Genomic DNA, 24,463 nt, shown 5'->3' on the forward strand with positions numbered 1-24,463 from the left:
ACCTAAGGGATAGCCAAGGCCACATATTCTTCTGTTTTTTAAGCTAAGGGATGCTTTCTGTGAAGCTCACAAAAATAAAGACATAAGAGAGCCTCCAGGAACTACCAGCAATCATGGATTGGAGTCTGAGAACAACTTCTCCTGTTCATCCTTGCATTGCAGTGAGGAACTGAGGCCCAGACACAGCTGGTAGGGAGACAAAGATGAGTCTGTCTCCCCATTGTCCCACTGCTCCCCATCCCAGACTGGCACACAGACCAGATGCCTGACAACACATAGAAGTCACTCTGGGGGATACCTCAGACTTTACTAATTTAACAGCATTTTAGTTCATGTGTGTGACAATGTACAGAAAAAGTAAAAGGCATTCATGGTTTAAATCATACAACGTATTGTTAACCTTCATTGAAAGTTCATTTCACTTGGATTAAAGCATGGTCTCCACCTGGGCCCCACGAGCCTCTTTCGACCTTCTCCTCTCCCGCCGCCCCAACCTCTGTGCCGTCCCCACCTGCCAAGCACACACTGGCCACACCAGCCTTCCTGCTGCCCTGCGCACACAGTCCTGCCCCCTCCAGGGGATCTGGGTGCATGGGGATCTCTGCCACACACACCCTCCCTCTCCTTGCTCCATGGAGCACCCCATTCCGTTGCTCTCTGCACAAAGTCGATCCTTAAACAAAATGCTATAGAATTCACTTGTTTGCCGACTTATTTCTCTAACTTACTTGACTAAATCAAACTCTATGAAGACAGACACTTTGTATATTCTTTTCCTTACTGACTCCCCAGCACCTAGAACCGTGCCTGACACACAGCAGATGTGTAAAATATTTGTTGAGTGTTGTGGGAGGGGTGAAGGGTGAGACCAAGGAATGATGAAACGATGGAAGCAAAGTGGGAGCCCCAGGAGAGCAGGCGCTGGGCAGGGCACAGGTCGCCATGCCGTTGCGAGGGCTGCACCTAAGCTCAGGGTACGTCTGTCAGAACAGAATCACTGAGAACAGCATGGCATGATCACTCACCAACAGGCATCACTGTGGCAACAATACTAACAAGCAGCTTTAACACACAAGTGTTTTCCCAAATACGATACTTCACTAAGTTAATCAAAAGATTTGTCTCATACTGACAGAGCTCTATTTTGAACTCAACACAAGAGCTGGCCATTTTTGAAGAAAGATCTTTAACATCACAGCAAGGACAGTTAATGTTAAAGCAAATCCAGGCTCTAGAACACTTGTTTTCTGCTGGTTTTAGTCACCTTCAAATCTTCCGAAACACAAGAGACTTGAGACAAGACCCTGGGGCTTTGTAGAAACGAGGACGCTTTCTCTTCCTTGTCTGTCTATGCAGGCGATGCAGGCAGAGCCCACAGGGTCTCCAGGGGGGGTCACAAACAGCCCTTTCCCTTAAAGACACATACAGTGTTTCCCAGTTTGTTTTTTTTTTTTTTAAATAGTCCTATGCCACATGACCTGCTCCAAAAAGCAAACCTCTGGATTCTGACGGTAAAAAGAATGTCACCACCTCACCAAAACAAAGAACTAGAGAGTGTTATCAATATTCCACTGTTCTGAACACCTACATTTGAACTTTGATCTGAACTGAGTTCATCCTCTCCCCCTCACCTCTTTCACCACCTCCTTGAATCAGTGTGTTATGACGCCTGGGAGAAATTTACACGTCAAAATATTCTCTTCAAGATCATAAGCTGGAGCACAGGAGTTCTACAGGGTCAAGATTTTAAGGTGAAAGAAATGTACAGAATAACTACAAAGTAAGGGGGAAACAAATGAGAATAATCAAGAGAAGAAAAACAAATGTCGAGGAGAGCAAAAACAGGAGAGAATAAGAAGGAAAAAGAAGGAAGGGGAAGCAAAAGAGCAAAAGGAAGCATGAAAACTCACAAAGGGCTGCCCACCGAGGGACAACACAGGCTGGGCTGTGCCCAGTGACGGGCCTCTGAGCACCGGGCCGGTCAGGACCCTGTGGGCAGGTCGGGGAGAAACCCACCGGGTTCCAGTATCCTCAGAGTGTGGACCCCTCGTGTGAACTACCAGGGCACTGGCCTCCCACCCCTCCTCCCAGAACCGGGGAGCTTTTCAGAACTGCCTTCTGTCAGCCCTGCACCCGCAGACAGTCCCTCTTCATCATCAGGATGGGTGTGTTCGGAGTGACCCAGGGAGAGCTCTCAAGAGCACATCTCAAACTGCCAACTCCTCCACCCTTCCTAAGGATTAAGAAATTCAGTTTAGTTCAGTTCAGCCACTCAGTCATGTCTGACTCTTTGCCACCCCATGGACTGCAGCATGCCAGGCTTCCCTGTCCATCCCCAACTCCCGGAGCTTACTCAAACTCACATCCTTTGAGTCAGTGAAGCCATCCAACTAGAAGTCTAAGAAACTAGACTGGTTTTAAGAAAACATTACGGTCTGAAGTAGAGTGGGAGAAAGAACATTCCTGACAAAAATTTAAATGCTCCATTAAAAAAAAAAGGAAACAAAAACTTCACAAAATTTCTGGGCACTCTGCAATTCCAAATATGCTTCAAAAATGATCTCTTTATCATCACAAATAAGCCAGTGACTTACAAAACAAAACACACCGGGATGAGGTTTACATTTGTCGAGAGGACAGGAAGGAAAAGGGTAGGGTATGCCACTCTGCTAGGAATGGAGCATAAATCAGATACCCTTAAAAATACAGAAAATATACCTTCTGAAAATGAATAAGCAGTCTCTCAAAGCTTTTACATTTTAATGAAAAATGTGCTTATATAAAATTACTAAATTACAGCTTCTTTAGTGATCAATTTGACTCAAAATTAATCAATTTAATTGAAAGAAAATTCATTAAATTTCATTTAAATACCATGACTTATGATTAGCAGCCTAACCAACGGTAGATGTCTCTACTCTGGTATCCCATGTCCTTACACAAATGAAGACGGGGTTAAAAATGTAATTTCCCTAAAAGGGGTCAACCCTGTATTCTGCTTATTTGATTATTTAATAGTCTGGATCTGACCCTCGTTGCCAACAAAGGCTCTCCACAGAGAGGCATCAGCCTGCATATATGAGGGGAAAATGCGAGCTGATTAAAAAAACAAACAAACTAACAAAATAAAACTGAACGTGAAGAATCATCTCCAGGAGACATGGTTGATCTGCTTGAGAGCACTTTATTCCTGAGACAGGTGGCAGGTTGAGAGATAAACATCATCAAACACCCCGGGGCCCCTTACAGAATCTATGCTTTTCCTCAAGTGAACATGGATTAAAGCATCAGGGAAAACCTGGAAATGAGTTGAGAATGCACTTCACACTAAATTTCATCCCGCAGAAGCTCCTTTATTTAGAAGCCGTAGAAATACTTCTTTTGGATACTAAAGGACAGAAGAGTTGTCCTTCTGAGATTATTGCTTTTCCTCTCACAGACACAGGGCATTATCCAGCTGTGTTCCCACTTCCCTTTCTACCTTAAACTTGCGGGATAAATGTCAACCATCTTTAAAAACTGCAACTCCTTCTGAAAGCCATTTCAGCATGCTGGTTCACCTCAGTGCTATACTCAGTTCCTTTCAATCTAATCTATTTTCTTCTGTCATCTTTTTGTACACCTCACACATTCATAAGCTGCTCTGACATCTCTTTGGAGCCAAGGTGGACTACCCTTCTTTCAGCCAGCACGTAAACCCAGGGTTTAGGGCTCCTGTGCGAAAAGGCTGTCATGTTTCTACCAGCTGTCCTTCCATATTTTCCTCCAGGATTTTCTGCGCCAAAATTGCTTTTCTAAAATCGGTCCTCTGTTCGATCTCTTGACCCGTCACATTTTTAAGGAAAGATAATGGACCTGGACTTCCCTGGTGTTTCAGTGGTTAAGAATCCACTTGCTAATGCTGGGGACAGGAGTTCGATCCCTGGTTCAGGAAGATTCCACATTCCAAGGGACAAGTCCACAAGCTGCAACGACTGAAGCCGGAGTGCCTAGAGCCCATGCTCCACAACAAGAGAAGCCACTGCAGGGAGAAGCCCCAGGGCCACAACTGGAGAGTCTGCACATAGCAACAAAGACCCAGCCCAGCCAGAAATAAATAAATAAAATTAATTTTTTAAAATAATTTATTGAAACAAAGAAAGAAAGGGACTTTCCTGGTGGTCCAGTGGCTAAGACTCCATGTTCCTACTGCAGGGGGCCCAAGTTTGATCCCTGGTTGGGGAACTAAAGATCCCACATGTGGCAATGAAGATCCTATATGCTGCAACTAAGACCAGGAACAGCCAAATATGGAAGATATATGGAAGATAACGGCCTTGATTTTCTAAAGATGCACCAAGAATGATCAAGTCACTCTTCACACCTTGACCCTGTTCTCCACAAATTCAAAACTAACATCAAGTCTCTCTTTGTGTAAATCTATCAAGTAACCTTTGAAGCTTGGTGATGAGCCCTTAAAATGGTTCTCGGGCTCTTTCAGCAACACAGAATTCCATCAAATATAATACTTGCATTCATGTGCTGAGTAGATATCTTATTAATATTTATATCTTTTTCAACAAAAGACCTTCATTTATTCACTCAATATTTAAGTATATACTGTATCCAAAGGTCTTGAAATGTTAGGAGTCTACACAGAAGACAGATAGTAGACACATATCAAATCTAAACCTATATAATTCACATGACAGAGATATGAATAAAGTGCCAGGAGGCTCCAGAAAAACCACCGTGGTGGGGGTGAGTTGCATCAAATAAGTAAAGGGAAATGAAGAGAGAGAAGATAAGGAGAAAAGATAACTGAAAAGAATCTCTTATTAACGTTTCTGCTACAAACATCTGGAGCAAGCACACTGCTCTCTAACTTCCTTTCCAGCCTGTCCTTCTAGGAGACTTCACTCTACGGACTTCAGGTGCTCAGCCTCAGCACTTCAGGCCCCTCTGTGGAGGCAACACAAAGATGCCGTACAAACCGAAAATCCCCAAGAACCCACAACCCCTGAGGGCTCACTGCAGCCTCTGCACCTAGATTACCATAGAGGAGGGTCCATTTCTTCACCAGTAAGTGAAGGTGGAGAAAGCCAGTTTCACAAAATGGATTGTGGAAAAACAGAAGTGCAGTCCCAGAGAAAGGCAGAAAAGGCAGCACCACGAATCTGAATGAGCCTGCCATGCGGATAGTGGGGCTTCCCAGGTGGCACTAGTGGGGAAGAATCCGCCTGCCAACGCAGGAGACAAGGGGACCCCAGTTTGATCCTTGGGTTGGGAAGAGGGCGATGGAAACTCACTCCAGTATTTCTGCCTGGAGAACCAAGGAGACTGGGGGATACAGTCCGTAAGTTCACAAAGAGTCAGACACGACTGAAGTGACTTAGCATGCACATATGGGTATTAGTAACCAGTGTAAAGTAATTAACCTCCAATTAAAATAAATAAATTTATATCAAGGCATCCACACACACACACACAAAGAAGAGCCAAAAGGCAAAAAAAAGTCAAAGGAAAACCAAGGTGTCAATTTCCTAAGATGGAATCACAAGTCTTTCTTCTTCAGAAAGAAAAATAATCAGTGAGTTCTTTTATTTTAAAACAAAGCTGAAAGGGACCATATGCTGCAAACAGCAATTTTAGCTGTGAAGTCACTACACAGATCACAGTCAAGTGCACTGGAAATAGTTTGTCACTATTAATAATCACATTATCAATATTTGTATTAATATCTATCTTTCAAAAAACGTAGTGTCTATGCATGGTTTTCACTGTTACTGACATCCTCACTTGCCTGCTTATGACAGGGAGGGTGAATGGTCCCAGAATGAGAATGCCCTGCAGAATCACAGTAGGAAAAGTTTAGGAAGGGAAATAAGGCCATTTTGGACAAAACAGTTATTGGGCTCTTGGGTTTATTAACAGATCAGCTGGATAAAAATAAGTTACTACATTATACTATTTTCTACTTATCTCCATCATCCTCTTTAAGAATACACATTTTAAAAGGAGACAAGTTGTTATATTAAAAATTGCTACTCTGGCATTTTACAAGTTATATCAAATAACAAAGAAAAAATTAGTTTGAAAACTTCTTGGCCTCAATCCCAACTATCATCTCTTACCAAACTAAAATTCATATTATCACTAACTTTCTGTCTAGCATTCCTCCAGTTTACAAAAAAAAAAAATCAGTAACATAAAATGCTTCATAACTTTTTTAAATTGCCCTAAAATGTTAGAGGATAATATAAATGTTTCAGTTACAGTTGAGAAGTTCACCCTAGGGATGGAAAAAAAAAATGAAAATATCACCCAAATCGCTGGTGTAAAACACAAGATATGAACAACTGTTAAAATAGCTCTCAGTGAAATTGATTGATTCTACTGTATCTACACCCAGCTATTTCCTAAACTGTAATTTCCAGAAAAACATCTACTTCTGCTTTATTGACTACTCCAAAGCCTTTGACTGTGTGGATCACAACAAACTGTGGAAAATTCTTAAAGAAATGGAAATGCCAGACCACCTTACCTGCCTCCTGAGAAATCTGTATGCAGGTCAAGTAGCAACAGTTAGAACTAGACATGGAACAACAGACTGGTTCCAAATTGGGAAAGGAGTATGTCAAGGCTGTATATTATCACTCTGCTTACTTAACTTATATATATAGAGTACATCATGTGTAATATTGGGCTGGATGAAGCACAAGTTGGAATCAAGATTTCCGGGAAAACTACCAGTAATCTCAGATATGCAGATGACGCCATCCTTATGGCAGAAAGAGAACTAAAGAGCCTTTTGATGAAAGTGAAAGAGGAGAGTGAAAAAGCTGGTTTAAAATTCAACATTCAGAAAACTAAGATCATGGCATCTGATCCCATCAGTTCAGTTCAGTTCAGTTGCTCAGTTGTGTCTGATTCTTTGCGACCCCATGGATTGCAGCACGCCAGGCCTCCCTGTCCATCACCAACTCCCGGAGTTCACTCAGACTCACGTCCATCGAGTCAGTAATGCCATCCAGCCATCTCATCCTCTGTCATCCCCTTCTCCTCCTGCCCCCAATCCCTCCCAGCATCAGAGTCTTTTCCAATGAATCAACTCTTCTCATGAGGTGGCCAAAGTACTGGAGTTTCAGCTTCAGCATCATTCCTTCCAAACACCCAGGGCTGATCTCCTTCAGAATGGACTGGTTGGATCTCCTTGCAGTCTAAGGGACTCTCGGGAGTCTTCTCCACACCACAGTTCAAATGCATCAATTCTTCAGCACTCAGCTTTCTTCACAGTCCAACTCTCACATCCATACATGACCACTGGAAAAACCATAGCCTTGACTAGACAGACCTTTGTTGGCAAAGTAATGTCTCTGCTTTTCAATATGTTATCTAGGTTGGTCATAACTTTTCTTCCAAGGAGTAAGTGTCTTTTAATTTCATGGCTGCAGTCACCATCTGCAGTGATTTGGGAGCCCAAAAAAATAAAGTCTGACACTGTTTCCACTGTTTCCCCATCTATTTCCCATGAAGTGATGGGACCAAATGCCATGATCTTTGTTTTCTGAATGTTGAGCTTTAAGCCAACTTTTTCACTCTCCTCTGGTACCATCACTTCATGGCAAATAGATGGGGAAACAATGGAAACAGTGACACACTTTATTATCTTGGGCTCCAAAATCACTGCAGATGGGGACTGCAGCCATAAAATTAAAGGACACTTTCTCCTAGAAGAAAATATGACCAACCTAGAGAGCATATTAAAAATCAGAGACATTACTTGGCTGACAAAGGTCTGTCTAGTCAGAGTTATGGTTTTTCCAGTCGTCATATACGGATATGAGCGTTGGACTAGAAAGAAAGCTGAGTGCTGAAGAACTGATGCTTTTGAACTGTGGTGTTGGTGAGCACTCTTGACAGTCCCTTGGACTGCAAGAAGATCCAACCAGTCCATCCTAAAGGAAATCAGTCCTGAATGTTCACTGGAAGGACTGATGCTGAAGCTGAAACTCCAATACTTTGGCCACCTGATGCAAAGAACTGACTCACTGGAAAAGACACTGATGCTGGGAAGGATTGAGGGAAGGAGGAGAAAGGGATGACCGAGGATGAGATGGTTGGATGGCATCACCGACTCAATGGACATGAGTTTGAGCAAGCTCTGGGAACTGGTGACGGACAAGGAAGTCTGGCATGCTGCAGTCCACGTGGTCGCAAAGAGTTGGACACGACTGAGCAACTGAACTGAAGCAACTTTTAACATAAACAAATAAAAGTGTATTCAATAGGATAAATACTTTAAGTTTTATAATTTTCCCTTTAAAACTAAATTGTTTTACATGCTCGTTTTTCTCAGGTGTTACTTACGCACCCTCTCATCTCTGAAGATCTACCTTGACCCTTGATCAACTGTTCTCTGTACCACAAGAAAGTCAAAGTCCTACAAAGAACATGTTTCTTACGTCACACCTCTTGTTTGTGGTTCGTTTCAGAGAGTATAGTCCATCAAGTAAACACTAAGCAGAGTTTCAAAAGCATGGGCCTTTAAAAGGGGGTACACAAGGTTGGGTGTGGGCCCCCACTCAGTGCCTCAGTGAAGAGAAAGAAGTAAATGTATCACTTCGGGATGAGGAGAAAAACAGAGGCTGTGAGCAGGAGGCCCCCTCTGCAGATCTTTGGATAGTAGTCTGAAATAAAGTCACTGATGGTGTGGGCCATTGCTGGCTTTAAAGGGACTCATGAGGAATATAGTGACTGCATTCTGGATCTATACTTTCACACTTAGATAATTCTCAAAGTATCCCTATGCAGTAGGTACTATCCTTACTACCATCTTACAGGTGCAAAAACCAAAGACAGAAATTAGGAAACTTGCCCAAGGTTACAAGCTGATACACAGCAGAGCCCAAGCTCCCTGGTCACACTCTTCACAGAGGTCCCAGCTAGGCTTCCACCCAACATCTTTCTCTCAATAAGCCAATGGGAATAAAATATCAAATTCTTAACTCTAACACTATGCTATGATACCATTTAGGAGAATTTGATCAGGGAGAGATTTCTGAATTGTAATAATACCCTTCTATTTACTCTTCCCTGATGGATCAGATGTCAATATTCCTGATCAGTCCGCCAAGAGGACGCTGCGATTTTATTAAGCTAAAATGAAAAAGGAAGCAAGGAGTAAGATAATCAAATTCCACAAAAACATTGTTATACAAATATGATTCTTAATTCAATACAATGAAGTGCTTTTCTAGTTTTGGGCTCCATAAAAAGATGATATCAATGTCATGCTACCTTCAAAGTACTTCAAGAATAACACACAACACTTTAGGACAACACAAGGGACAAAAAGAAAAAAACAATCAAATGTTACATCTGAACAAGGTACGATTTTTAAAATTACTTAAAATTTAGATTTAGTAGAATGTATAGCTTCATCATGCCTCTATCAATTATCTCTGAAGGCAAAGAAAAAACTATCAAAAGTTCAAAGAGAATAGTATGAGAAGAGCCAGGGAAGGAGGTGAGGTGGCTGCCACCTCTGAAGCCAACAGACAGAAAGTTCCCTTCTGAGCTTTCAGCCCATACGGTGGGTGGCTTCCTTCCAGATGGAGGCCTCAGCTGGACCCCAAAGCAGTGGTTCTCAGATTCTGTATACACAGTACTAACTGGATAGCTCTAGTTTCCCAGTCCCCATAACTATGAAGATAAAGTGTAAGAATTTTCAATTTAACAAGCTTCCCAGTGATTTAGCCTGATTTATATGAAGATTATAATCTAAGAAATACATGGAAGAAAAACCCAGACTCAGTGCTCCGCAGTTGCTTCACAGAGATTTGATGTTACTTTCAGAACATACACTCTTCCCATGGGCCTACCTGTGTCAGCATCCTTAGGCCTTTGTTCTTCATCAAGAGGTTTAGATGGTGGCCAAGCAGCTGGGACTCTCCTGGGAAACTGCCCTTCGACATAATCCAGTGAGTGTGTGGGTTGACTAACTGCAGCCCAGGTGTAAAGTTGATCTTGCTATATTAAAAAAAAAAATTAAGCTATTTTAATTCAATCACGAAAAATGGAGTCTTCTTGATTGCTATTGGCAACATCATTTCCATCATAAATATGTGTGTGGTAGGCATATATATAGATGCAAGCACACATAAAACAGGAAACAGCTTTTTATACTGTTCAACGTCGATTCATCACATAAACTTTCTTTCACACACTTTGTTTTCATAACCATATGTGTTTCAACTTCTATGGTAAAATTTAAGTCTCTTTCTTTGGAGGTAAAAGGCCATGTGGGTCTGCAGGGAATTACAAGGTCAGAAAACCCACCTGATCACAGAGTCCCCTGACTAAGCGTCTTCAGTGCACTGGAATATGATGTCCCTTTGAAATCTGTGTGAACACTTGGCAAAATCAGAGAACAGGCAGTGCTGGCACTCAAGGACAATAAACAGCTTCCTCGCCTTCAATAGCAGAGAGCCCAGGAAACTAATTATCCCCAATCCAGGTCGGGAACAGTTTGGGAGAGGAACTATAAAAAAGTAAGTGAACTTGCCAAGAAAAAAAGAACCGGACAGGGATCTGGCAAAGAAAGCTCTTCCCAGCTGGAGACCAACAGCATCTGAACGGAATGAGAAGCAGGCTCGTAGCTACACCTCATGCCAGGAAGCCAAGTGGGAACATAGAAAGGAGGCCACTCTGAGGCTGTAGACACCCTTGGAAACTGCCCGCTAAGATTTCAGGGTAACAGGTGCTCCAGGATGCAGGCACCAATGTACACAAGCCCTGGGTTCTCTTCGTGACATCCTCCTTACTCACAGATATATTTCCCTAAACCTTTTGATCAACACAGCAAATAAAGCAGAGAGAGTACTTGAGGGGTAGAAACAAAAGCAAAAAACATGATATAAAGCCATGCGGTGGAGAGGCATCGCTATTTCCAAACATTTGCTTCACAAATTAATTGAAGAATTTCATAAAATATTCTTCAGTGTCAACAGTAAAATACAATGTATATATCAGTTAGCTTAAGCTTCACCTTTAGGGGCAGGTCTGAATCAGGAAGGGTCCCACTGTAGACCCTTCAGCCAGTCACATCTTTCACATACCTACATCTTGATTGACACCAGGTGTACTGAATATCAGAAATAACTTTTTATTGGAAAAATGAGTGGTTTAATTAACATGATATCAGAAATGAGCTCTTGTTGGTAAAAGTAAAGGACTTCAATGGACGTGGACCAGCAAATCCCTGTCCAGGGATTAGACATCAGAGAATATCCTCATTCTGGCAAGAACAAGGTGAGGTGTGGGCAAGGAGCAATATCAATGTCCCCTTCACATCCACAAAATGTGAACCTCTCGTGTAAAGAGCAGCCAAGTACCTGGCAGGGGAGCGAGCTGTGTGTTTCCTAAAAGGGGGACTCTGACGTAGAGAGCTTCATCAACCTAATAATAAACGCACTCAGTCTCAGACTTCACTTGCTCCACAGAAAAGAGTCAGAGCCAGCAGCCATGGGAACAAGTGGTTTCACTCAGGATTTCATCATAGAGCAAATATAAGTTTGCTAAAAGCGCTCCATAAAAGCCTAAGCAAACCACAAACAGCCTGGCCAGTCCTGAAGTCTTTCAGCCCCACCCCAGGACTGGAACACATACAGACCTATAAGGTGATAAAAACTCTCCTTCATCGTACGGCTCCACAAGCAGGGAATAAGCAAGCACTAAGCTCTGTTGTTCTTCAAGAATCAAATGTCAACTCTTCCACTTGTCCTTTAAGCTTTTCTATAACCCTCCTATTCATCCTCCCAAATTCATCTCCCCACATGTCCCAAATCAAGCTTCACTTCACTGGAATGTCCCAACCTAGCCTTCCCCATGCACAGCATCTAACCAAAGATTAAGTCCCACTGGGGTCTCCCCCAGACGCCCAAATCACAGCATGTTAGCCCCACCTCTTGTTGACAGTTAACAGCATGCAATCCAGATCAGTGGCTGAACACGTTTCTGAGTACACTTTGCCTTCCCTTAACCGCCTGAACTACTTCAGCACAGAAAGTGTGTACACAAGTCCTATAAAATTCCCAAGCACTCCATAAAAGCCACTTAATGTCTACTGAATTAACACATTTGTCAGATAAGAAGAAAAAGCGAGAGAGATGGTTTATCAACATGAGAGCAGCTGGAGCTGTGATCTCATTTTTTTCATCTCCTTATTAACAAAAGTACCAGAGGGGTACTTTGTGTGCATTAAACGGAAAACAAAGGTGTCAAGCAATCCATTATATCTAAACCTATTCACAACTGTACCATGTAAAACAACAACAACAACAACAACAACATGGGGCAGACAAAATTCCTAGGATAGAACCAGAACTGCACCCCAGACACATCTAACTTTATAATATCTTCATGTCCTCACCAGTAACTCAGAAACAATGCCTGTTCTTGTCTTTCTGCAGGACTGGAGTGAGCAAGGTAAATGCTACATGAAAACAGCTGTGTAAACCACACGGTGTAACTCAAACATAACTACCACAACAGCTACTTGCTTTGATTTCTTTTTTTAATTTTTGTTTTTGGTACATTAAATTTACTCATAAAAAATTCTAAAAATGTACAATTTTGCCTTGTTAACAAAGTATAATAAAGCTAACTAAACAATACTGGACATTTGCAATTCAAAATCAAATTAGCAGAACATTAAACATATACAAAACTTTATTTTTTAAAGGGCTTCTCTGGTGGCTCAGACAGTGAAGAATTCGCCTGCAATGTGGGAGACCTGGGTTTGATCCCTGGATTGGGAAGATCCCCTGGAGAAGGGAACGGCTACCCACTCCAGTATTCTGGCCTGGAGAATTCCATGGACTGTATAGTTCATGGGGTCTCAAAGAGTCGGACACAACTGAGCAACTTTCACTATCTTTTAAAAAAATTGTTTTTACATACAAATTTTTTAAAATTTTAATTGGAGGCTAATTACAATATTCTAGTGGTTTTGCCATACACTGACATGAATCAGCCATGGGTGTACATGTGTTCCCCATCCTGAACCCCCTCCCACCTCCCTCCCCATCCCATCCCTCAGGGTCATCACAGTACACCAGCCCTAAGCACCTTGTCTCATGCGTCGAACCTGGACTGGTGATCTATTTCACATATGATAACATACATGTTTCAATACTATTCTCTCAAATCATCCCACCCTTGCCTTCTCCCACAGAGTCCAAAAGTCTGTTCTTTACATCTGTGTCTCTTTTGCCATCTCGCATATAGGGTCATCATTACCATCTTTCTAAATTCCATATATATGCGCTAATATATTGTATTGGTGTTTTTCTTTCTGACTTACTTCGCTCTGTATAATAGGCTCCAGAAGTTACATGCAACTTTGTAGAACTGACATAAAAAAGAATGGCTCAAAAAATGGGAGAATTTTCCTTCATTCCTAAAAAGAAAATGCTTCCAAGAAGCTGTGGATATTCTTGAGAACATGAGGCCTTTAGCTTCAGTGCCAGGGCCTGTCTTTGTGCATCTGAGAACTTTGCACAGGTGAGGGGCTACTTACAACACTGGGATGGACTGGCCGGAGCGCCACTCCCTCCAGTAGCAGTGTAGTAACACTGACCTTTGGCCTCAACCAGCACAGTATGTAGTTTGCACATGTTGATTAAAGATACTCAGTTTGATTCAGAACTTTCGGACTTTTAAGTAATTGAGCATCTTCAGAACCCTTGGCTGTAGATGTCACTTGCCTCACTTTCTGGGAGTCATCTGCACTTTGGAAAGGACAGCCAACCCGCTCAGGTGCCACAGGCCCATCCACTCGGATGGGTGGTCAAGCTAATAAGCAGGGTCACAGTTTCCCTTACAATGTTTAAGACTCTTCAACATGTAATGCCATCAGTTACCAGTGTGGAAACAAACAAGGCATCAAACAAGCCACCACAGAGGCAGGAAGAATGACAGCGACAGGGGTGTGAGGACGGTGTAACCCAGTTCCCACTGAGCATGCTCACTAGAAACAATGGGATGAGTGGACAGATGCAAGCCTCCATCAGTTTGTGCTCAAACAAGAATGCATTACAGCTGTATAACATTAGGCAAAGTCACTACCCACTACGCTCCTCCACATGTAGTGTGCAGTGTAAACTAACTATGTGACCTTCCTTCGATAAAGGATCTAGAGTTCTAAGTGGTGAATTAAAATACTGAACCTACTAACTGCCATACTAACAAGCTGACTCACGTAATCTTGGGGGATTATAAATGATGCTGGTTTTTTAAAATACCCAATCATATGTATGTATTTATTATTCTAGATGCTAGCTCCAATTTTCTCAGTGCTCTTTAGCAATTATTAAGTTTTTAACATTTATATCCTTTCCAATTTTCAATATTATAATATAAAAACTAGAAAATAAGGTAGAAAATTGAGCATTCTGCTTAAAAAAAAAAAAAAAAGATGAGTGTTTTGTCCTCATGGTGCATTCTACTTCAGTCTGTACATGCCACTTTCTCCATTCTTGGAGATACAAAATGTGAGCAGAAGCTTTAAAATATGACCAATTACACAAAGCAGGTTGGCTGGCACCACAACTACCTGGTTGCCACAGCCTTTGGAAACTGAGCCCACAATTTCATGAAAATGATTACGTAGTTGAAAAAGTCAGTCTGATCTGTTTCTAGCTGATGAGGACATCTTCTGAGGAAATGCCAAATGCCTTTTAGATTCACTGACTGTGGTTGCTTCTGGAGAGAAACTTCGTAAGAGAGAAAACACTGCTAGCAAATATTCCCAAGTTCAAGTAAGGGATTCACTTGGGAACAGGTCTCATGGGTAGGCGGCGGAATCCTTTGTGTTCTCTGTGTCTCATGTTTATGTTTTACCATTCTCAATTCAGAATGGCCTCATTGGAAATAGCACTCAGCACATGAACTTTCAAAGACAGCTGGAAATTTCTCTAAGACTTCTGATGACTAAAACACAGCTGTACAATGTCTAAATTCATTTCCTTCCATTAGAATGCCATACTTAAAGTTTGCTTTAATTTTTTGCTGTGTTTAGTATAATAACACTAACTTCTTACATTTATCAAAACAGTTATAAGAGGGTGGGCAAGGCTGAGTTAAGGGGTGTGTCCAGAGACGGCTATGGACTTAGGAAGTCATTTTAGGCAGCATGTCTGCTGATGGTAGGGCTGTGTTCCTGACCAGTTGGTTGTTTGGCCTGAGGCGTCCCAGCACTGAAACTTACAGGCTGTCGAGTGGAGCCAGGTCTCCATATCAGGGGCCCAAAGTATCTGCCTCTGACTCCAGCCAGAGTTCACACAGGCCCCTGCTATGTCTGCCATCAGCTTTTATGACTCCAGAGAGAGCTACAGTCACCTCCCTGCCTCTCCAGGACTCTCCAAGACAGGCATTGTGATAAAACTGAAAAAATTAAACTTGGGGAAAACAAGATTTGATGTCTGGATCCCAAGTCAGAGGCAAGCCTGCCCAGCTTGAAGCTTTGCTTTTCAGGACACAGGCACAAGTCACCCCTAACAAGAAATCTACACAAATAATCCAACCAACATTTCCCTCCAAGGGCAAAAAACAAAAGGAAAAAGTAATACAACCCTAAAGCCTGGGACAAGGAGACCTCAAGTGGAGCAAGTTAGAAAAAAATGATGAAAAGACAGAGAAGTACAGTACCAATGAAAGAGCAAGGCAGAAACTCACAAGACCAAATAAATGGAGAGAAAACAACCAATCTCCCTGAAAGAGAATTCAGAAAAATGAGAGTAAAGATGCTCTGAAGACTTGAAAACAGAATGGAGAAAATGCAAGCATTTAACACAGTTAATACAATCACCAAAACATAGAAGAAATAAAGAATAAGCAAACAGAGATGAACAACACAATTACTGAAATTAAAAATACTCGAGAAGGAGCTAATAAGAGGACAACTGACAGAGGAAGAGATAAATAAGCTGGTGGACAGAATGGTAGAAATAACTACTGAAGGGCAGAATAAAGGGAAAGGAATGAAAAGATTGAGGATAGCCTCAGAGACCTTTGGGACAATATTAAGCAAATCAACATTCGAGTTATAGGGATCCCAGAGGAAGGAAAAAAAAAAAAGGCACTGAGAAAATTTTTGAAGAAATTATAGTTGAATCCACCACATAGGAAAGGCAATAGTCAATGAAGTCCAAGAAGCACAGAGAGTCCCATACAGGGTAAACCCAAGGAGAAACACATTGAGACACATATTAATCAAGCTAACAGAGATTAAGCACAAAGAAAGAATATTAAATGCAGCAAGGGAAAAGCAACAAGTGACATACAAGAGAAAACCCAGACAGTTACCAGTGGATCTTTCAGCAGAAATTCTGTAGACCAGAAGAGAAAGGCAGGATATACTTAAAGCACTAAAAGAGAAAAATCTACAACCAAGATTACTATACCTGGCAAAGATCTCAATCAAAATTGATGAAGTCAAAAGCTTTACAGACAAGCAGAAGTTACAAGAATTCAGCACCACCAAACTAGCCTTGCAATAAATACTAAAGGGACTTTACATAGCCAGTGAATACAACAGAAAGGAAAGACCTACAAAATCAAACCCCAAATAATCAAGAAAATGTCAATAAGAACATATGTATCAATAATTGCCTTAAATGCAAATGGATTAAATGCACTAACCGAAAGATACATGCTGACTGAATGGATACAAAAACAAGACCTATTTATATGATGCCTCCAAGAGACCCACTTCAGACCTAGAGACACATACAGACTGAAAGTAAAGGGATGGAAAAAGATATTCCATGTGAATGGAAACCAAAAGAAAGCCAGAGTGCAATCCTTATTTCAGAAAAAAATATACTTTAAAGAATATTATAAGAGACAAAGAAGGACACTACATAATGATCAAGGGATCAATCCAAGAAGACATAACAATTATAAATATTTATGCACCTAGTCAAGGCTATGGTTTTTCCAGTAGTCATGTATGGATGTGAGAGTTGGACTGTGAAGAAGGCTGAGCGCTGAAGAATTGATGCTTTTGAACCGTGGTGTTGGAGAAGACTCTTGAGAGTCCCTTGGACTGCAAGGAGATCCAACCAGTCCATTCTGAAGGAGATCAGACCTGGGATTTCTTTGGAAGGAATGATGCTAAAGCTGAAACTCCAGTACTTTGGCCACCTCATGCGAAGAGTTGACTCACTGGAAAAGACTCTGATGCTGGGAGGGATTGCGGGCAGGAGGAGAAGGGGATGACAGAGGATGAGATGGCTGGATGGCATTACTGACTCTATGGACGTGGGTCTGAGTGAACTCTGGGAGTTGGTGATGGACAGGGAGGCCTGGCGTGCTGCGATTCACGGGGTCGCAAAGAGTCGGACACGACTAAGCGATTGAACTGAACATAAGAGCATCTAAATACATAAGGCAAACACTAACAGGCGTAAGAGGGAAAATCTACAGCAACATAATAATAGTATGGGACTTTAACACCCACATACACCAAACCACAGATTATCAAAACACAGAATCAATAAGGAAACTCAAACCCTAAATGAAACATTAGACCAAAGGGATGTCTTCAGGATTTTTGATCCAAATGCAGAAGAATACACTTTCTTCTCATTGCACATTGAATATTCTCCAGGATAGACCATATCTTGGGCCACAAATCAAGCCTCAGTAAATTTAAGAAAACTGAAATTGCATCTAGTGTCTTGTCTGACCACAACGCTATGAGACTAGATATCAACTACAGGAAAAGAACTGCAAAAACACAAACTCATGGAGATTAAACAATATGTTACTAAATAACAAAGAGGTTACTGAAGAAATTCTTAAACAGATGGGAATACCAGACCACCTGACCTGCCTTCTGAGATATCTGTATGCAGGTCAGGAAGCAACAGTTAGACTTGGACAAGGAACAACAGACTGGTTCCAAACTGGGAAAGGAGTATGTCAAGGCTGTATATTATCACCCTGCTTATTTAACTTACATGCAGATTATATCATGAGAAACGTTAGGCTGGATGAAGCACAAGCTGGAATCAAGATTGCCAGGAGAAACATCAATAATCTCAGATATGCAGATGATACCACCCTTGTGGAAGAAAGTAAAGAAGAACTAAACAGCCTCTTGATGAAAGTGAAAGAGGAGAGTGAAAAAGCTGGCTTAAAACTCAACATTCAGAAAACTAAGATCATAGCATCCAGTCTCATCACTTCATGGTAAATAGATGGGAAACAGTGAAAACAGTAACAGACTTTATTTCGGGGGGCTCCAAAATCACTGCAGATGGGGACTGTAGCCATGAAATTAAAAGACAGCTGTTCCTTGGAAGAGAAGTTATGACCAACCTAGACAGTATATTAAGAAGCAGAGACATTACTTTGCCAACAAAGGTCTGTGTAGTCAAAGCTATGGATTTTCCAATAGTCACATATGGATGTGAGAGTTGGACCATAAAGAAAGCTGAGCACCGAAGAATTGATGCTTTTGAACTGTAGTGGTGGAGAAGACTCTTGAGAGTCCCTTGGACTGCAAAGAGATCCAACCAGTCCATCCTTAAGGAAATCAGTCCTGAATATTCACTGGAGGGACTGATGCCGAAGCTGAAACTGCAATACTTTGGTCACCTGATGTGAAGAACTGACAGATTTGAAAAGACCCTGATGCTGGGAAAGACTGAGGGCAGGAGGAGAAGGGGACGACAGAGGATAAGATGGTTGGATGGCATCACTGACTCAATGGACATGAGCTTGAGTAAACTCTGGGAGTTGGTGATGGACAGGGAGGCCTGGGATGCTGCAGTCCATGGGATTGCAAAGAGTTGGACACAACTGAGTGACCGAACTGAACTACTGAAGAAATAAGAAAGGAAGTCAAAACATTCCTAGAAACAAATAACAATGAAAACATGATGACCCGAAACCTATGGGATTCAGCAAAAGCAGTTCCGACAGGGATGTTTATAGCAATACAATCATATTTCAAGAAACAAGAAAAGCATCAGATAGACAAGCTAACTCTAGAACTAGAGCAGCTGGAAAAACAAACAAACAAACAAAAAAAAAAACCAAAGTCAGGAGAAGGAAGTAAATCATAAAGATCAGAGCAGAAATAAATGAAAAAGAATGAAGGAAACAATAGCAAAGATTGATAAAACTAAAAGCTGGTTCTTTGAGAAGATAAACAAAATTGACAAACCACTAGCCAGACTCATCAAGAAAAAAGGGAGAAAAATCAAATCAACAAAATTAGAAATGAAAAAGGAGAGGTTATAACACACAACACAGAAATACAAAGGATCATAAGAGAATATATAAGCAACTATATGCTAATAAAATGGACAACCTAGAGGAAACAGATTCTCAGAAAAGGTCAACCTCCCAAGACTGAACCAGAAATAGAAATTATGAACAACTGAATTACAAACACTGAAATGAAAACAGTGATCAAAAATCTCCCCAAAGAACAAAAGGCCAGGGCCAAATGGCTTCACAGGAGAATTCTATCAAACATTTAGAGAACAGTTAATGCCTATTTTTCCGAAACTCTTCCAAAAAACTGCACAGGAAGGAACACTTCCAAACTCATTCAGTGAGGCCAAGATTAGGCCAAAACCAGGCCTGATGCCAAAACAAGGCAAAGACAATATGAAAAAAAGAAAATTACAGGCCAACATCACTGATGAACATAGATGCAAAAATCCTCAACAAAAATTCTAGGAAACAGAATTCAACAACACATAAAAAGCTCATACACCATGATCAAGTTGGGTTTATTTCAGGGATGCAAAGATTCTTTAATATATGCAAATCAATCAACATGATATACCATACTAATAAACTGAAAGATAAAAACCGTATCATCTCAATAGTTGTAGAAAAAGCCTTTGACAAAATTCAGCACCCATTTATCATTAAAACTCTTCCAAAAAATGGGCATAGAAGGAACCTACCTCAAGACAGTAAAGGCCATATATGAAAAGTCCACAGCAAACATTATTCTCAATGGTTAAAAACCAAAAGCATTCCCTCTATGATCAGGAACAAGAGAAGGGTGTTCACTCTTACCACTATTATTCAACATAGTTTTGGAAGTCCTAGCTATGGCGATTCGGAGAAGGCAATGGCACCCCACTCCAGTACTCTTGCCTGGAAAATCCCATGGATGGAGAAGCCTGGTAGGCTGCAGTCCATGGGGTCACTGAGGGTCGGACATGACAGAGCGACTTCACTTTGACTTTTCACTTTTGTGCATTGGAGAAGGAAATGGCAACCCACTCCAGTGTTCTTGCCTGGAGGATCCCAGGGACGGGGGAGCCTGGTGGGCTGCCGTCTAGGGGGTCGCACAGAGTCGGACATGACTGAAGTGACTTAGCAGCAGCAGCTATGGCGATTAGAGAAGAAAAAGAAATAAATGAATCCAGATCGGAAAAGAAGTAAAACTCTCACTGTTTGCAGATAATGTGATACTATACATAGAAAACCCAAAAGAAACTATCAGAAAATCACTAAAGCTAATCAGTAAATTCTGCAAAGACTTAGGATACAAGGTCAATAGACAGAAATCACTTGCTTTCCTATATACTAACAATGAAAAATCAGAATGAAAAATTAAGGAATCAATACCATACACCACTACAACAAAAAGAATAAAATATCTAGGAATAAACCTACCTAAGGAGACAAAACACCCATATATGGAAAACTATAAGACACTGATAAAAGAAATCAAAGACAACATAAACAGATGGAGAGATTCCATGTTCCTGGGTAGGGAGAATCAATACTGTGAAAATGACTATAAACTCAATATGGGTTAAAGACCTAAATGTAAGACCAGAAACTATTAAACTGTTAGAAGAAAGCATAAGCAGAATACTCAATGACATAAATCAAAGCAAGATCTTCTATGACCCACCTCCTAGAGTAATGGAAATAAAAACAAAAATAAACAAGTGGGACTTAATTAAACTTAAAATCTTTTGCACATCAAAGGAAACTACAAACAAGGTGAAAAGACAACCCTCAGAAAGAGAGAAAATAATAGCAAAGGAAACAACTGACAAAGAATTAGTTTCCAAAATATATGAACAGCTCATACAACTCAATACCAGAAAAGCAAACAACCCAGTCAAAAAGTGGGAAAGGAACCTGAAGGGGCATCTCTTCAAAGAAGACATACCGATGGCTAACAAGCACATGAAAAGATGCTCAACATCACTCATTATTGGAGAAATGAAAATCAAAACTACAATGAGATATCACCGTATACCAGTCAGAATGCCCATCATCAAAAAGTCTACAAACAATAAATGCTGGAGAGGGCATGGAAAAAATGGAACACTCTTGCATTGCTGGTGGGAGTGTAAACTGGTACAGCCACTATGGAAGATGCTATAGAGATTCCTTAAAAAGCTAGGAATAAAACCACCATATGACCCAGCAATCCCACTCCTAGGCATATACCCTGAGAAAACAAAAACTGAAAAAGACACATGTAACCCAAGGTTCATTACAGCACTATTTACAAAAGCTAAAAGATGGAACCAACCTAGATGTCCACTGACAGATGATTGGATAAAGAAGCTGTAATACATATATACAATGGAATACTACTCAGCCATAAAGATGAATGCATCTGAATCTGTTCTACTGAGGTGGACAGCCTAGAGCCTATTATATGGAGGGAAGTAAGTCACAAAGTGAAATATAAATACTGTATACTGACACATACATATGGAATATTAAGAGATGGCACTGATGAATTTATTTTTAGGACAGCAATGGAAAATCAGACATAGAGAACAGAGCTATGGATATGGTGGGAGGAGACGAGGGAGAAGGGGAGATGTATGGAGAGAGTAACATAGAAATTTAAAATACCATATGTAAAATAGATAGTCAATGGGAATTTTCTGTACAACTCAGGGAACTGAAACAGGGGCTCTGTGACAGGCTGAAGGGTGACATGAGGAGGGAGATGGGAGGGAGGCCCCGAAGGGAGGGGACATGGGTGTACCTATGGCTGATTCTTATTGCTGTATGATAGAAAAGCACAAAATTCTATAGAGCAATTATCCTTCAATTAAAAAATTTAAAAAATTAAAAAGATGAGGCAGGTGGCAGCCACTGCTGTCTGGAAACACATGAATAACCAGACATCTTCGAGAACATTCTTCAGTTTCAGAATTGCAAAGTGTTCTGTGAGGGATAGATGGATTTGGTCCTTGCCTTAAACAACTTGACAGTTATCATTTGAAAAATAATATTCAATTATATGAAACAGTACAAATTTCATAGAAGAATAATATAAATTAGACTTTTAAAAAATAGCTATAAGAGTAACAACAATTTCATCCCCCAATACTAACCACTAAAGCAAAAAACCCTAAATATTATTTTTTTCTTTTGTGATGTGACAGTTTTCAACAATTTCATTGTGCTAAAATAGGATTTATTTAGAATAGTTCTTTGATTTAAAAAATGGAAAGATTTGGCTTTTAGCACATAACTTTTAAATCTGTGTTTAAAAAGATTTTTTAAATCCTTTTTAAAAGGATCCTTTTTAAATCCTTTTTAAAAGTAAAAATTGTCATATATGTACACAACACCACCACAGAATGAGCACAAAATCTTTTACTTTACTAAAAGAAGCTAGTAGAGCAAACTGTAGTCGGGAAAGTTCCCTGAGCATTTGTGCTGTCACCACATTGTAAATTCAATTAAAACTGCCCTGTGGGATTTCTCAACCAGTCATGTTTGTCATTTTCTCTATTTTGTTTCTGTTAAACATTTCGGAAATGTATGTGTTATCCTCCCAAGTAGGATAAGTAAGCTCCTTGCCCCTAGTCACCAACCATATCCTATCACCCCTTGTTTTCCCCGATATTTGTATACATAACAGACACGCAATGAGTATTAAGGAACTTAAAGGGTCAAGCTGAATAAAAATTGTCTTTTAATGACTTAAACATAGTTCTATATCTGAGTAAAAATAGGAACGTGCTTCCCGTACACTACTCCACTTCTTACATTCTTAAAGTCTGTTTCAGCTTTTGTTGAACTGGATCATTTCTTCCTATTAAAGAAAACAAACAGAGCTTCCTACCCTAGGAAGATCAGGAGATTAAAAAACCACAATGTAAAAGTAGGATAAATGGGCCATAAGCCCATTTTACTCAAAAAAAAAAAAAAAAAAAAGGAAAGTTTCTTTTAGCAGATTTTCCTTTTTTAAGAAAACATGCTATTTTTAAAATTAATTAATTAATTTTACTTTACAATATTGTATTGGTTTTTCCATACATTGACTTGAATCCACCATGAGTATACATGTGTTCCCCATCCTGAACCCCCCTCCCACATCCCTCCCTATACCATCCCTCTGGGTCATCCCATGGCACCAGTCCTAAGCATCCTGTATCATGCATCAAACCTGGACTGGTGATTCGTTTCACATACGATATTTTACATGTTTCAGTGCCATTCTCCCATATCATCCCACCCTCGCCCTTACCCACAGAGTCCAAAAGACTGTTCAATACACCTGTGTCTCTTTTGCTGTCTCGCATACAGGGTTATCATTACCTTCTTTTTAAATTCCATATATATATGTGCGTTAGTATACTGTATTGGTGTTTTTCTTTCTGGCTTACTTCACTTTGTATAATAGGCTCCAGTTTCATCCACCTCATTAGAACTGATCCAAATGTATTCCTTTTAATGGCTGAGTAATACTCCATTGTGTATATGTACCATGGCTTTCTTATCCATTCATCTGCTGATGGACATCTAGGTTGCTCCCATGTCCTGGCTATTATAAACAGTGCTGCGATGAACACTGGGGTACACGTGTCTCTTTCAATTCTGGTTTCTTCAGTGTGTATGCCCAGAAGTGGGATTGCTGGGTCATATGGCAGTTCTCCAAACTCATTCTTTGAAGCCACCATCACCCTAATGCCAAAACCTGACAAAGATGCCACAATAAAAGAAAACTACAGGCCAATATCACTGATGAACCCATATACAAAAATCCTTAACAAAATTCTAGCAAACAGAATCCAACAACATGTTAAAAAGACATACATCATACATACATCATGACCAAGTGGGCTTTATCCCAGGGATGCAAGGATTCTTCAATATCCACAAATCAATCAACGTAATATACCACATTAACAAATTGAAAAATAAAAGACACATGATTACCTTAATAGATGCAGAGAAAGCCTTTAACAAAATTCAACATCCATTTATGATAAAAACCCTCCAGAAAGCAGGAATAGAAGGAACATACTTCAACATAATAAAAACCATACATGATAAACCCACAGCAAACATTATCCTCAATGGTGAAAAATTGAAAGCATTTCCCCTAAAGTCAGGAACAAGAAAAGTGTGCCCACTTTCACCGCTACTATTCAACATAGTTTTGGAAGTTTTGGCCACA

At 40.5% G+C, this 24,463-nt stretch overlaps 1 protein-coding gene across 1 annotated transcript in view; it reads right to left on the bottom strand.

The window, feature by feature from the left end:
- Positions 1-24,463, bottom strand: part of FMN2 (formin 2) — a 352,649-nt gene that overhangs the window by 231,278 nt on the left and 96,908 nt on the right. Inside the window, exon 3 of the mRNA XM_027962131.3 lies at positions 9,864-10,011. Coding sequence (XP_027817932.2) covers positions 9,864-10,011 — 148 coding nt within the window. The remainder of the gene's footprint in view (positions 1-9,863; positions 10,012-24,463) is intronic.

The sequence above is a fragment of the Ovis aries genome, chromosome 25 (genome assembly GCF_016772045.2).
Source record: "Ovis aries strain OAR_USU_Benz2616 breed Rambouillet chromosome 25, ARS-UI_Ramb_v3.0, whole genome shotgun sequence".
Taxonomy (NCBI): domain Eukaryota; kingdom Metazoa; phylum Chordata; class Mammalia; order Artiodactyla; family Bovidae; genus Ovis; species Ovis aries.